Source organism: Zalophus californianus, chromosome 2 (assembly GCF_009762305.2).
Source record: "Zalophus californianus isolate mZalCal1 chromosome 2, mZalCal1.pri.v2, whole genome shotgun sequence".
NCBI classification, from domain to species: domain Eukaryota; kingdom Metazoa; phylum Chordata; class Mammalia; order Carnivora; family Otariidae; genus Zalophus; species Zalophus californianus.
Genome location: NC_045596.1, coordinates 169,552,139 through 169,568,265, shown reverse-complemented (window position 1 = coordinate 169,568,265; position 16,127 = coordinate 169,552,139). Strand labels below are relative to the sequence as shown.

The 16,127-nt window shown below is 36.8% G+C and overlaps 1 protein-coding gene across 1 annotated transcript in view; it reads left to right on the top strand.

Moving 5' to 3' along the window:
* KCNU1 (potassium calcium-activated channel subfamily U member 1) overlaps positions 1–16,127 on the top strand; it is a 154,675-nt gene that overhangs the window by 40,719 nt on the left and 97,829 nt on the right. The window contains exons 14-18 of the mRNA XM_035725796.1: positions 1,558–1,710; positions 5,390–5,502; positions 5,840–5,908; positions 10,434–10,523; positions 10,661–10,758. Of these exons, the coding sequence (XP_035581689.1) occupies positions 1,558–1,710; positions 5,390–5,502; positions 5,840–5,908; positions 10,434–10,523; positions 10,661–10,758 (523 nt within the window). The remainder of the gene's footprint in view (positions 1–1,557; positions 1,711–5,389; positions 5,503–5,839; positions 5,909–10,433; positions 10,524–10,660; positions 10,759–16,127) is intronic.

The following is a 16,127-nucleotide window of genomic DNA, read 5'->3' as shown; positions in this document are numbered from 1 at the left end:
AAGCATCAAAAGCTAAAGACAAAGAGAGAATCTTAAAGTCAGCAAGAGAAAAACAACTTGTAACGTATAAGGGAACCACCATGGGGTACCTGGGTGGCTCAGTTGGTTAAGCATCTGCCTTGGCTCACGTCCTAATCCTGGGGTCCTGGGGTGAGAGTCCTTAGGCTCTCTGCTCAGCAGGGATCCTGCTTCTCCCTCTCCCTCTGCCTGCCGCTTCCCCAGCTTGTGCTCTCTCTCTCTATCAAACAAATAAATAAAATCTTTAAAAAAGGGGGGGGAACCACCATAAGACTACTTAGCAGATTTTTTTAGCAAAAACTTCACAGACCAGAAGGAAATGACCCAATCTATTCAAAGTACTGAAAGAAATTTAAAAAAGACTGCCAACCCTGAGTAGTCTTATCTGGCATTGTTGTCCTGCAGAATTAAAGAAGCGAGTTTTCCATACAAGCTAAATCTAGAGGAGTTCATCATGACTAGCACTACTTTACAAGAAATGTTAGAGAAACTTCTTAAAACTGAAAGGAAAGGGCATCAATTACTAACAGGAAAAGATACGAAAGTGTACATCTAAATGGCAAAGGCAAACGCGTCATAAAATTCAGAATAATCTAATGTTGTAAAGGTGGATTAATCACTCATGAAGCTAGTATGAAGGTTAAAAGAAAAAAGTAGTAAAAGTAACTATAACTGTGATTCTTAGGGCTACACACACAAGGCCAGAAGCTATAGATTGTAATATCAAAAATAAAATGTGGGAGGGGGGATAAAAATGTAGTTTTAGAATGTCATCAAACTTAAGTATAGATTGTTATAAAAATGAGTTATATAAACCTCATAGTAACCATAAAGGAAAAACCTATAGTAGATATACAACAAGTGAAGAGGAAGGACTCTAAGATCTACAGAAATTCATCAAATCACAAAGGAAGAGAGCAAGAGAAGAAGAAAGGAACAGAGGATTTACAAAACAGCCAGAAAAAAATTAACAAATGACAATAGATACATACCTATCAGTAATTACTTTAAATATAGATAGACTAAATTCTCCATTTATATTTAAAGAAAAAGGGATATATATATAAAAAAATAAAATATAATATATAATAAATATATATGCTATAAATATAATGGAATTTTGTTCAGCCATGAAAAAGGAAATTCTGCATTTGCTACAGTATGGGTGGGCCTTGAGGGAATTATGCTAAGTGTAGTAAGTCAGAGAAAGACAAATACCATATGATTTCCCTCATACATGGTACTTTAAAAATTAAAAAAAAAAGGGGGGGCACCTAGGTGGCTCAGTCGTTAAGCGTCTGAACCCAATTTTGCAACTCTTACTATTTTTGTTTTAAAAAATGGGAGCAGTAGACTACTCACAATTTTTTTAAAAGCTGAATTTGTTCTTATCACTTCCACTGACGTGGACACAATAGATGCTTTCAAGTAAATGCTTTCAAATAAATGCAAGAAAGACGTCCATTCAGAAAAAAAAAACAAAAAAACTTTGAATTGTATTTCTTCTTAATGTCTGACCTACTTTCTACCATGAAACAGGTTTTTCTGCCAAAAATCCCCAGCTGGAACTGGAATACCGGAGACAACATCATCTGCTTTGCCGAGTTAAAACTTGGCTTCATCGCCCAAGGCTGTCTGGTGCCAGGCTTGTGCACCTTTCTAACGTCTCTATTTGTTGAACAAAACAAAAAGGTGACCTTGTAAATTTGTTGTTGAATCCTGGCTTTTTCCCCATATCCTTACATGTTAGGATCAGACATAGAAAAAAAAAATTGAGGAAGGCAAGAAGGCCCCAAGAAATGAGATATGACTTCCACTTGAACTATGAGAGGATTGAGTGGTCTAGATGGAAGTCCCAGGTACTGCACTGACCTTGAAGAAGTTATTGATCTTATTCTTGTCTAAGAATATTTATCTGCAAAATAGAAATCATAGCTTTGCTCCCTACCTGTAGTCTACAATGTTATGATTATAAAGGTAGAAATACTTTGAGTTATTGAAAGCAGAAATATAAATAAAAATAAAGGTTATATTATTAGTGGTAAAATCATATATTTAAATATAAATTAAATATATAATAATTGATAAATAATATATTCATTGAGCAAGTAACAATTAAAATCAATTTTTCAGGTTATTTTGGGGACATTCTATACAGTAATAACAATAGTCACCACATATTGAGTACCTACTATGTCACTTATTTTAAATACATTATGTTTCCCTTTGATAATATTTCAAGGTTGAATCACAGTAATGGGTCAGTGAAGCTAACCAACTTGATCGTATAGTGAAGTTAATGAGTAGCAGAGGTAGAATTGTCTGACCTAATGTCTTACAACAATGCTTGATGCCTGTGGGTTTTGGGTATCTACTCACAATCTCCCACATCAGGTCCTCTGATACCTTTGAGACAAAATAAGTGGTTCAAAGGGACTGTTGGGATGACTGCGATAGCACGAAGTACAGCCTTCGAAATGCCACCCACATGAAATGTTCCAGGAAAGGTTCCAACCCTTAGCTGGACCCAGTATCACGTTGTCCAGAGGCTCTCCAGAGAATGACCTTTCCTCTCCATTTATTAGGAGTCTACATATGCCTTCTCTTATATTCAATTCCCTCTTGGCCTTCCTTTACACTTTATTTCCTTCATTAATAAATTTAAAAAACTTTTACATCTTTTTTGGTTTTGTCCCTGGTACTATCTAAAAAAAAATAAAACCAAAAAAATGAGCCTTGATGCCGCTATAATGAACCTGCCTTAGCTTTCTCTTCCTGCTCACTGTTTATGGCCTCAAAAAGTGCTTGTGAAGAAATTGTCTCTGCCTGTGCTGTGTACTTAGAAAGTGCAAGATAACTGTTCTGCCAGATTGTTATACATGTATACATGTACAGTGACTTGCTTGGGCTCTCCATGGAGTCTCCAACCAAGACAATGGAATTTGTAAACTGTCGCCACTCTGGGGGTTTGAATCCATCACTTTTCACCAAGTCTCAAGGACAGGTATGTTTGAGAGGGTGCTTCCAAAACGTTAATTGTGCATACAAATCCCCTGGGGGTCTGGTTAAAATGCAGATTCTGATTCCAAAAATCTGAGTAAGGCTTCATTTCTGAAAAAATCTCCTGGGGTGTCCAGGCTGCTGGTCTATGGACACTTTAAAGACTGGAAAACATTAACAGGAGTGAATGATAGTTGTATCATAGTATATACAGTCTATATAATAACAAGATAACATCCATCGTGATGACTCTGATTTTAATCTCCATGGCTGGAGAAAGTAAATGGAATGAGAGCTCTCTATGAAGACTTCATGTGTTTCATGGAAATAGAGGAGGAAGAGATTTGAAACTAACCCTATATTATGTTGTTCTTCTTTCTGTGTAATCTAAAGTTGTAACCATCTCACTGAAGATGGTCATCTGTCAATATTCATCATAAGAAGGCTTTTGGGGGGGTGCTTGGGTGGCTCAGTCAGTTGAGCAGCTGCCTTCAGCCCAGGTCATGATCCCAGGGTCCTGGGATCGCGTCCCGCATCGGGCTCCTTGCTCAGCAGGAGCCTGCTTCTCCCTCTCCCTCTGCTTGCCACTCACTCGCTTGTTCTCTTCTCTCTCTCTGTCAGATAAGTAAATAAATAATCTTAAAATTAAAAAAGAGAAGACTTTGGGATATAGGAATTGTGAGAGATTTGTGGTTATGATAATTTTTTTTTTTTTTTTTTGGAAGTGAAGTCTAAAACCCACTTTCAGAAATCCTAAACTAGGCAGGGACAGGGTAAGATTTTTTTAATGCTATACTCATAGCTCTGGTGTTTTAGATTCTGTAATAAACAATTAACTTAGGATTAACAGCTAGGACTCCAGTGTCTTATGATTGATTTTTCTCGAATTAGACACTTACTTTCTCTGTCAGTTTCTGCATCAATAGAATGAGAGTTATTCATCTCATAACCTGATTTTTCTAAGTATTATGTTAATATCTGTAAAACTTCCAAGTACTCAGATTCAAGACCTTGGATCGATGATATGTGTTTCAAGAGCATTTCCAGTTGCTTTAGGCTTAAATTTAGATTAGATCTACACCAACTGACATACTTGAGCTCCCTTATTCTACTATCTAAATCCAAAATCCGTCTTATCATCCTATTTCCCTTTCTAATCTTAAAAAAATGAACACAGTAAGTCTTCTCCATTTCTATCATTTTTTTACCCTCTTTCAAAAACTGAAACATTTACATTAGAAGCAGTAAGCCCATTTTTTTAGTTATGGAGACTTGAATAGGGACTCCCAGTGAAGTGAGTGCTCCTCAATAGAGAAATTTAAGAAAGTGGGTGGGAGAAGATAGGAGATTCAGCTGAATCTTGGAAAGGGGACTGCAGGGCGAGTGCCTGGATTGCTTGATACAAGTAGTCCTTTTTTGTAAGGCAGGATATTTTTTTCTGTGTGTGTGTGTGTGTGTGTGTGTGTGTGTGTGTGTGTTGTGTTTTCTAAACCACAGGCTGGCTATCTGAGGAGTATTTCTGAACCGGCCTTAACCCTCCACAGCCAAAGTGTTTCAGAGCTTATAGAAATTCCAGACATTCACCTGGGATTCTGGGCTTTAAGAGGACACTGCCCTGCCTTGTCAGAGCAGTGTGGTGGGGGTCTCATGGCAGCAGATGTGGGGAGAATGATGAGGATGAATGGAGAGCATAACAAAATTCTGAGTTCTTACACAAATATCAGAGACGAGTTACCCAACAGGCCACATCCCCCACAGGCTGTATTTAGCCTTTTTGAGAGATATCCTTCTCCCTTCTCATCTCCCTTTTCTCTAGAGACCTATTGCTGTCCCTGATTTTTATATTCTCATTTCCATTGATCAGGATGACTCTTTAAGTTCATTTGAAGCTATGAAGAGTTCCAATACTGGGCAGATGCCTTGAATGTTTTTTCTTTGTGGTGTATGGCTAGTCAATAGAAAACTTAATATGTTAAAAAAAAATCTTGAACAGCCATATCTATGGAGAGACAACTTAGATTCCATATTATCCTTCTCTTACTGTTACTGACTCAAAAACCAGTCTACCTTGCTGAAATTATTAGGAGAAGAATTCCAGTTTCCAGCAAAGAGTCTTGAATGCCATCTGAGAAGAAACCAAGTCATGATACTTTCACTTCATTCTGAACTTTCTAGTGTAAATAGTTGAGATATATGGTAGAGTTTTAGCTCTTCCTTTGACGTTTTTTCAGTTAACCACTAGGACAAATCTCCTTTCTATGACCTAAGTACAATGGGTGCCAGTTTGTTGCTTAGCAGGATATACAACTTGAATTATAACATCCCATATTCCATATCAGTGTGCTACATGTGGCATGATTGTGTATTCCAGGTTTCTCCTAAACAGCCCTGGCAAAAATATTTCTTTAATGGCCTGAAGAACAAAATCCTTACTCAACGTCTCTCTGATGACTTTGCTGGAATGAGTTTTCCTGAAGTTTCCCGGTAAGTTAAGGGAAATACTTTCCTCTTTCTTCATGCAATGATATTATTTCAACAATGTTCATTGGGGGGCCACTGTGGGCCAGGCTCCATGATAAACACTGAATGTGTAAGAATAAACAAGTCTGTATCTCTGCAATTTAGAAGCTTGTAGTATATATGGGACAATTTCATATCTGTCACAGATGTACTTTAGAATGGTTTCACTTACATTTGGGAGGCTCTTCTTCTGCCGAGGTACTAATGTTTTCCCAGACACAGAGCACAAATATTGGTCATATTCTTGTAAATTAGTACCCTGCTGTCCTCTTTCCTCACAATTCCTTGTCTTCCTTCCTAGGCTCTGTTTTGTGAAGATGGGACTCATGCTGATAGCCATCGAACACAAATCCATGTTTCATGGTTACTGGTACCAATGAGACTTTGAATCTCTTCAGTTTTTTAAAAGAGAATCTTTATGATTAAGAGTTTTCCAAAAATGCAGCCATAACTAAACTTTTGCCTTTTGTTGAGAGCCAGCCTGTTGGGTACCCAGTCTGCTGTGGTGCACTTAGTACTCTCTCTAATGATTGGGGTTAGAATCTAATGATTGGTGTTAGAATGGTCACCCTAGTGGGTAGACAGGTGCTTTGCCTTTGTTCCCACAGCCCTCCCCAAATTCTCTTTCATAAGCAGGGGAGAGAAGAAATGGTCTCCTTCTCAGATCTGTTCCTTTTAATTTATTACCAGGTCTTGTAACTCTTGACCATGAAATAGTACTATGAGAAGAATTATGACAAAAAATGCTCCCACCAACTGTAGCTTTAGAAGCTAAGCTACAAAATATGGCAAAATGGGAATTTCGCTTATTGGACAAAGTCTGCTATTGGTAGGGTAGATAAAGAAGCAACATTATTAGAACATTGGAATTTCTTGAGAACCCATGATGGATAATATGATAATAAGTAAGATAATTTATCAAGTAATAAAAAAGAAAATCCAGGAAAAACAGTGAATTAGCTACAGTGATATATATAGAGATTAAAAATACTGAAAAATAAGAAAAACTAAGTGTTTAAATGGAATGGAGCACAAGAAAGACTATTATATTGGCCTATGTATGTTTTTTTAAGTGGAAAACTAAGTTGAATTAAATTGGAATCAACAGACTAAATTCTGATCCTGATTATGACTCACTAGCTCCGTGGTGTTGGAGAAATATCTATTCTCTGGGAAATGAGGAAGTCATGTTAATACCTGAGACTCTTTATAGCTCTAAAACTGACCTTATCAGGAGCTTTAGAATTATAGGAAACTAGTCAAAATTCAACGAGTTTGAATGATATCAGATGGACTACAAAGGAACAATTTTATATGAAAGTTTGGAAAGAAGAAAAATCGAAGTATACATGTTACAAAATATATCTGGGCAAAAGAAGTCAGTGGGTACTGTACAAAGGAAGTCACTAAGGAGAGAATAACAAATAGTATCGTCTGGCTGGCTAAATTCTATTTAACAATTGACCTTAGATTAGTTGCCTAATATGGAATCTAAATTGTCTCTCCATAGATATAGCTGCTCAAGATTTTTTTTAACATATTGAGTCGGTAACAGTAAGAGAAGGATAATATGGAATCTAAGTTGTCTCTCCATAGATATGGCTTTCAAGATTTTTTTAACATATTAAGTTTTCTATTGACTAGCCATACACCACAAAGAAAAAACATTCAAGGCATCTGCCCAGTTTTGGAACTCTTCATAGCTTCAAATGAACTTAAAGAGTCATCCTGATCAATGGAAATGAGAATATAAAAATCAGGGACAGCAATAGGTCTCTAGAGAAAAGGGAGATGAGAAGGGAGAAGGATATCTCTCAAAAAGGCTAAATACAGCCTGTGGGGGATGTGGCCTGTTGGGTAACTCGTCTCTGATATTTGTGTAAGAACTCAGAATTTTGTTATGCTCTCCATTCATCCTCATCATTCTCCCCACATCTGCTGCCATGAGACCCCCACCACACTGCTCTGACAAGGCAGGGCAGTGTCCTCTTAAAGCCCAGAATCCCAGGTGAATGTCTGTGCTCAAGAAAATCTCAGAATCTAAATCTGTGCACAAATGGTCTCTCTGCCAGAAATAGGTCACCATAAAAAGGATGGAGTCTTAGAACGATAAGCCAGGCAATTTGGGGTTTAGACTGGCCCAGAACTTGGCCTTCAGCAACATGGGCTGTGCATTGGAATTATTTGCAAAGCTTTAAAGGCATATAGATTCTAAAATCCCACTCTGAATTTTACAAAATCAAAATCTGGAAGGGTGGGACAAGAGAATTTTTAAAGTCCCCATGCTATAGTCAGTTTTTTCACTGGTATTTGTAAACTGCACCAAATGCTCTTGAGGTCCTTTCTAACTTTAGCATCCTAGATTTCTTTAAACTTCATTAGGATGACTATGGGATTTCACAGACTAGAAACACAAACATTTATTAGGCAACTAATTTCCACATATATTCAAGATATCCTGGTGCTGTTTAGTACCTAGCACATATGTACCCCTAATGAAAGAGGAACCTGATACAAATTACATTTAACTTTGGTTTCTCACCGAAGTGTCAGGTGAATTAAAGAGATTAAATCCTGATTTGGATAACAACAGTCTTACACGATTGCTAGTTCATGACCAACAGTGCTACAGCACTTTACTTACATAAACTCTTGAATCTCTACAACAATGGGTACAATTCTTAGTCCCATTTTACAGAGCAGGAAGATGATGCCCAGAAAAGTTAAAATTTTCCCAAACTCACATCAGTCCCAAGTGGCAGAGCCAGCATCTTAACTCAGCATGACTATGAGAGCGGTGATTCTGATCACTATATTGTACTAAATCTACCACAGCCATAAGTGGAAGGAAAATAGGGCATCTCAATGGCTGGGATTTAGACTAGTATACAGAAAAACTGGAGGGGAAACCCATCTTTTCTTACCTTTTATTTTCTCTTCTAATTGATACACTTGAACAGACTTTAAAACTTGGAAAAGCCCAGGGCACCTGGATGGCTTAGTTAAGCATCTGACTCTTGATTTCAGCTCAGGTCATGATCTCAGGGATGTGAAATGGAGCCCCACATCAGGCTCCAAGCTAGGTGAAGCTTGCTTAAGATTCTCTCTCTCCCTTTCCCTCTGCCCTTCCCCCTGCTTATGTGCTCATGCTCTCTCTCTCCTCTCTCTCAAATAAATAAGTAAATAAATATTAAAAAAAAACTTGGAAAAGCCTTTGACAATCATAAGGATTTGTCTTAGGGAATAATTTATCATCTGCTAAGAGATAAAGCTGGATCTGACCCTAGTCAGATAATGTTCTAAGTTTGTTCCTGTAGTGAACATTATCTAGAGAGCAACTGGCCATGATCCATGAAGAGGATATCAAGCCAGTTTGGAAAAATCTTCAAAGGGAGTTCACCTCTTCTTTCAAATGCAACCACAGCTATTATTGTGACTGTATATTCATAACTAAATATTTAATATAAGTTCAGAGGACACTCCCTCAAAAATAAGAGATACGAAGATACAACTAAGTTTATGCTTGCAAGCTAGTGAACATCAGCCAATGATACTGGGGTGGGGGCACAAATCCATATTCTTTTCCTTTCAAAGTTAAAAGCATTTATTCTGCTCATTAATATCAGTCAGTAAACATTTGGAGAATGCCATCCAATGTCTCAGATAATAAACTACCTCAATACCGGGGCGCCTGGGTGACTCAGTCATTAAGCATCTGCCTTCAGCTCAGGTCATGATCCCAGGGTCCTGGGATTGAGCCCCGCATCAGGCTCCCTGCTCCGTGGGAAGCCTGCTTCTCCCTCTCCCACTCCCCCTGCCTGTGTTCCCTCTCTCACTGTCTCTCTCTCTCTCTGTCAAATAAATTAAAAAAATAAAATAAAATAAACTACCTCAATACAGCCTCAACCCAGCTACTCAGCATCTTTCTACTCTTGACGTAGTATGGAAGAGATTTTGTGGTACAACCCTTTTTATTTTTGTAAGGCTCTTACACTCACAAGTTACTTTGGAGTACCCTAACAACAGAATAACTTTGCCCAAATTAAGACTTCACTTCTTTCCAATGTTAATATAAAAGGAGTGTTTTACAGGAGTAAAGGAGTACTTTTACCATGAGCAAATGAAGTGATGGTAGTTTCAAGGTTATAAGACCTCATCGTGTTGGAGGTCTGAATTAAAGGGAATAAAAATGGGATAGCCTGACATACATAGGAATAAATGTGAGGAATTCAAATAGTCGTAATATAGTACTGCATCAAGGAGTATCATGGGTGAAATTTGTAAGATGTCATTTTCAAACACACAAACCATACGGAAAGAGAACATCAAAGTGTTCATATAGAATAGAAACAATTCATGTGGTTCCTGATCTCAAAAATCTGGCAATCAAGATAGAAAAAAAAATGAAGTCAAAAGAAATATGCAAGTTCAAAAATTGCATAGGCAAATAAAAGGAACTTTTGAATCCAGCTGGTTAACTAGACATGATTTAATTTTAAAGGGCAAGTAGCCTAAGGATAAACACCACTACTATGACCATAAGACTTACAACCATGTGGCCATGGCATTGGGTAGCCTAAATTAGCAAGGCTTCATGCATCTGAGTTGGTTTAACCATTTCAGATTCAGAACACAGTCCAGGAAGGAGCTCACCCTTAGCTCAGCTGTGTGCAACTCAGCAATCATGTTGTGACCTTACTCCCTTCTGGATATTTAGCACCAATCAAAGATATATAATCAAATGCAGTTTTTCTACTGTGTTTAGCAGTAAAGGGGGATGGAGTCTTATTAACTCTACAATTTAGAGAATCCATTGGTAATGACAGAATGAAACAACAAATATTGCCACAGATATTAAATGGGAAAATTACTGTATTTTTATTTTCTGTTTCCAGTGGTCTGCTACTAAATCCACCTGCACAAGTTAGGCTGTGTAAGAACACACTAGGATTCTTTATTGCTGAATCTACAAAGGAAGTCATAAGGTAATGTTTTTTTATTACTTTATGTGGAGAAAGTCCTAAAGCAAATGCAACTTAATGGCAGACAAAGTGAGTCAGCACCATGCTTCCTTAGTGTTAAGCCTCATATAAGTCATTCTTGATTTGCTTTTATTGTCCAGAGCCTCCTTTTACTGTGCCACCTGTCACAGTGATATCTTTGCTCCTGAGCTAATTGAAAAATGTAGCTGCAAAGCCAAGATCCATCGACACTTCCCAGGTAACTGCACTTACTATCTGGTTGCCCTCAGCCCAGCTTCTTGGGGCATGGCCAAAGAAAGAGGAGAAGTTCTATCTCTTAAAAGATAATACCCATTTGAACTTGGCCAAGAAGTGGCAGATATTTCCCCAAACTGGGCATACAAGACCTGAGAATCAGTCTTTTAGAGCTGGAAGAAATCTTGCTAGGTATCTAGTTAGACTTCTTCACAGGCCAAGCAAATGAGTACTAAAAGAGATTCAGTGATGTTCAAAGTCAAGAGCCAATTGCAGGCAACCCCGAACTCAATACCAGACCTGCTGACGTTCAGCCCGTTGCTTTTCACTCCATCACAGTGGTCTTCCCATCTTCAGTCTCAAAGGTCAACCTGTATCTGACTGCTTGGTTGGTCACAAAGCTACCTCATGTCCACTTTAAAAAAAAAAATATTTTATTGAGCTATGTTTATTTGACAATATTGGTAAATTTAAGGTGTGCTATATATTGATTTGATATATTTATATTGCAGTATGGTTCCCACTCTAGTGTTAGATAACACTTCTATTTTGTCACATAATTATCATTTCTCCTGCTGTTGGGAACAGTACCATTCCTTGAGTACTCTGTCTACTGAATGGATTGTAGGGGATTTAAAGTTTACTCATTCTGACACAGTGATGAGGAAATATAATTTTTTCTCTTGTCTCTAATTGAACTCAATAGCTTACCAACAACCTTACCCTATAACAGCAAAAGAGAAATTATCTCAAGCATTCATGATAACTTCTTCCCCTATAGTTTAAAACTTAGTCTCTTCCGAGTACTTTAAGATTCTGTGGGTAAAATCCTAGTGTTTCAGCATTTAAATTTAATTCAAAATTTGAATTTCCTATCAGGACTATTCTTAACTCCAAGGTACTTATCCTTTTCTTCTTCCCAGTATTATATTTAAATGTAGGAGTAAATTTGCTCAACATCATGGTTATTGGGTTTTTGTTTGTGTTTTTTTTTTTTTTTTGAGAGATAGAGAGCAAGCATGAGAGGAGGGTGGGGAGAGGGGGAGAGGGAGAGGGAGAGAGAGAATCTTAAGCAGACTCCACACCCAGTGCAGAGCCCCACTTGGGGTTTGATCTGCCAACCCTGAGATCATGACCTGAGTCTAAATCAAGAGTTGGACACTTAACTGACTTGAACCACCCAGGCACCCCCATGGTTGTTCTTATAGTTGACAGCAAGATACCCTTTCATACAAGTTCTTCCTGGTTCCTGAGGTACCTCATTCCCTTGGTAAGTGTCAGTTTCTGTGACCTCTCCATCAGTAAACAGTATCAGTTCTTCCAGGCTTTGAGTCACCATCTGTCACTTGTTACTGAAATCCATCATCCCTGCCCTACATAGCCTCTGGTTTTGAGATCTGCAAAGCCCCTTTTCCTGTACTCCTGGTCTTTCATTCCATATGTTCTTTTGGCCTCTCAGCTGTTTCGGAATTTTCAGCCTCCTGGAGTATATATATGCATGTCAGAAGGTGGGAGCCCTCTCAGGCCTTCTCTCTGCTTAAGCCCACTTGCTGCCTTGTCTCCTCCTCCATAGTCATCTTGCATTGTTACCAAATACTCTTCTAAGCATATGAAAATCCATATGAAAATGGAAAACACATCTCTCATTTTTCCCCCTTGCACACCACTAAAGCTATCATATTTTTCTTGTCCAGCCACCCCTCACCAACCTGAAACACAAGTTGTGTGTGTGTTGGGTATGGGGGGAGTGGACTGGGTCCTTTCTGAGGGATCCTGGCTCTAACATTTTTATATTTCAATAGCCTTATTGAGATATAATTTAAATACTATGAAATAAATACTTTTAAAGCATACAATTCAGTGGGTTTTAGTGAGCAAACAGATTTGTGCAACCAGGACTACAATTTTAGAACATTTTCCATAACTCAGAAAGGAACTCCATACCCAGTAGTGGTTACTCCCCACTCTCTTCTGCCCACATCCCTGGCAACCAATAGTCTACTTTCTGTGTCTATAGATTTGCCTGTTTTGGCCATTTCATGAAATGGGAATCATACAGCATGAGGCTTCTTGTGTCTGGCACCCTTAACTTAGCCATGTTGTAGCATGTATCAATACCTCATTTCTTTTTATGGCTGAACAGTATTACATTGTATGGATATACTTCATTTTGTTTATTCATTCCTCTGTTGATGGACATTTGAATTGTTTCCACTATTGGTGCTCAGATATCTGTTTGCGTTCCTGCTTGCAATTTTTTTTTGTATATACCCAAAGTAGAATTGCTAAATCAGATATTAATTCTATGTTTAATTCTTTGAGAAACTGCCATACTGTTTTCCATAGCAGCTACATTGTTTCACATTCACATCAGCAATACACAAGAGTTCCAATTTCTCCACATCCTTTTTTTAAAATAATTTTTCTTTTTTTTTAAAATAATAGTCATCCTAATGGGTGTAAATTGGTATCTTATTGTGGTTTTAGCTTGAATTGTCCTAATCGCTACTGAGGTTGAGCATCTTTTTATGAGGATATTATTGGCCATTTGTATGTCTTCCGAAATGTCTATTCAGATCCTTTACCCATTTTTAAATTGGGTTGTTGTCTTTTATTACTGAGTTGTATACAGTCTTTATATATTCTAAATACATGTCCCTTATCAGATGTATGTTCTGCCAATGTTTTCTCCCATTTTATGGTTTGTCTTCTTTTCTTCATACAATTTGAGGTACAAAAATTTAAATTTTGATGAAGTCTAGTGATGTATTTTATCTTTTGTTGCTTGTGTTTTTGTGGAATAGCTAACCTGAGGTCCCAAAGATTTACTCCAATATTTTTTTCTAAGAATTTTATGTTTTTAGTTCTTACGTGGAGGTCAGTGATCCATTTTGAGTTGATTTTTATGTTTATTATGAGGAAAGGCTCCAACTTCATTTTTTTCAATGTGAATATTCAGTTGTCCCAGCACCATTTTTTTCAAAAAACTTCCCCATTGAACTGTTTTTGGTAAACTTGTCAAAAAACAATGGACTGCAAATGTGTGGGTTTATTTCTGAGTCTCAGTTTTATTTCTTTGATCTGTATGTCTAGCTTTGTGTCAGTACCACACTGACTTAACTACCATAGTTTTGTATTAAGTCTTGAAATTTAGAAATATGAGTGCTCCAAGTTTATTATTCTTTTCCAAGATTGTTTTTATTATTCTGGGTCCCTGCATTTCCTTATGAATTTTAGGATAAATATGCCAATTTCTGCAAATAAGCCACCTGGGATTTTGACTAGCATTGTGTTGAGTCTGTAGGTCAGTTTTGGAAATATTGCTATTAAATATCACTATTTAATAAAATATCACTATTTTAAATCTTCTGACCCATGAACATGTGGTGTCTTTATATCTATTTATATCTGTAATTTCCTTCAATGGTATTTTATAATTTTCAGATAATAGGTTTTATACTACTTGTGTTCAATTAATTCCTAAGTATTTTTTCTTTTTAGTGCTATTATAAATACAATTGTTTTCCTTTTTTAAGATTTTATTTATTTCTTTATTTTAGAGAGAGAGCAAGAACGTGAGCAGGGCAGAGAGGGGAGGGTGTGGCACAAAGGGAGACTCCACGCTAAGCACAGAGCCCTACATGAGGCTCAGTCTCATAACCCTGAAATCATGACCTGAGCTGAAACCAAGAGTTGAACACTTAACCAACTGAGCCACTCAGGTGCACCTGAAATTGTTTTCTTGATTCTGTTTGCAGATGATTCATTGTTAGGGTATAGAAATACAGTTGATTTTTGTGTATTGATCTTGTGTTCTGCAACCTTACTGAACTTGTTTTATTAGCCCCAATACCTTTTTTATGGCCTTTTACTTATTTTCTTGCCTAATATCTGCTCATTCGTTTATGATTCTAATAATATGAGTATTTCCTCATTTTTGTAGCCAGTCTTGCCAAAAATGCTTGTCAATTTTGTTGGGTTTTTCAAAGAACCAATTTTAATTTATCTTTATCTACTATTGTTCAATCTTTTAATTAAATTATATATACTCTAATTTTTATTATTTCCTTCTTTCAGCTTGATATGGGTTAATTTTCTCTTCTCAATGTCTTAACATGAAAGGTTAGATTAAGTCATGTGATTTTAGATCTTTTTTTCTTTTTTAATAAATAAAGGCATTAATATCAATAAAATTTCCTCTAAGTATTCTTTAGGGGCGTGTCATATTTTTGATGAGTTGTGTTTGCATTTTCACATTCATCTAAAAGTATTTTATAATTTCACTTGTGATTTGTACAGGGAGGACCCATTGGTTATTTAGGCATGTGTTCTTTTTATTTCCACATATTTATGAATTTCCCCAATTCCTTTGTTACTGATTTTTCATTTCATTTTGTTGTAGTTGAAGAGCATACTTTGTATGATTTAAATTCCCTTAAATTTATTCATACTTATTTTATGGACTATTATATGATCTATCCTGGAAAATATTCAATGTATAGTTGAGAAGACTATGTATTCTTCTGTCACTGAGTAGAATGTTATATAGATGTTTGTTAGGTCTAGTTGGTTTATAGGGTTTTTTTAAGTCTTATATTTCTTTGCTGATCCTTGCTGATAGAACAATGGATAGTTGTTCTATCTGATATTGAAAGTGAGGTATTAAAGTTCCAGTTATTATTGTTGAATTGTCTGTTTCCCCATTTAAATATGTTAGTTTTATGAATCATGTATTTTGAATTTCTACTGTTATGTGCCTATGAGTCTGTTATATCTTAGTGGTAGATTAATCATTTTATCTTTATAAAATGTCTTTGTCTTTAGTAATATATTTGTCTTAAATTTTATTTTGTATGAAATTAGCATAACCACTCCAGCCCTCTTTTGGTTACCATTTGCATGAAATATCTTTTTTCATCCTTTTTCTTTCAATCTATTAGTGTCTTTGAATCTAAAGTATGTATCTTGCATGCAGCATACAGTTGGATCATGTTTTTTTTTCTCCATTCTACCAATCCCTGCTTCTTTATTTTGTTTTATTTTTTTTAAGATTTTATTTATTTAATAGAGAGAGATAGTGATAGAGAGAGAGCACAAGCAGAAGGGATGGCAGGCAGAGGGAGAGGGAGAAGCAAGCTCCCTGCCCAGCAGGGAGCCCAAAGTGAGACTTGATCCCAGGATCCTGGGATCATGACCTGAGCCAACGGCAAACACTTAACCAACTGAGTCACCCAGGCCCCGCCCCCCACCACTTCTTTATTGCAGAATTTAATTCATTCACATTTAATGCAATTACTGATAAGTTAGTATTTACAACTGCTTTTTTTGTTGGGTTTTTTTATATGTCATCTTTTTTGTTTCTGAAATCATTTA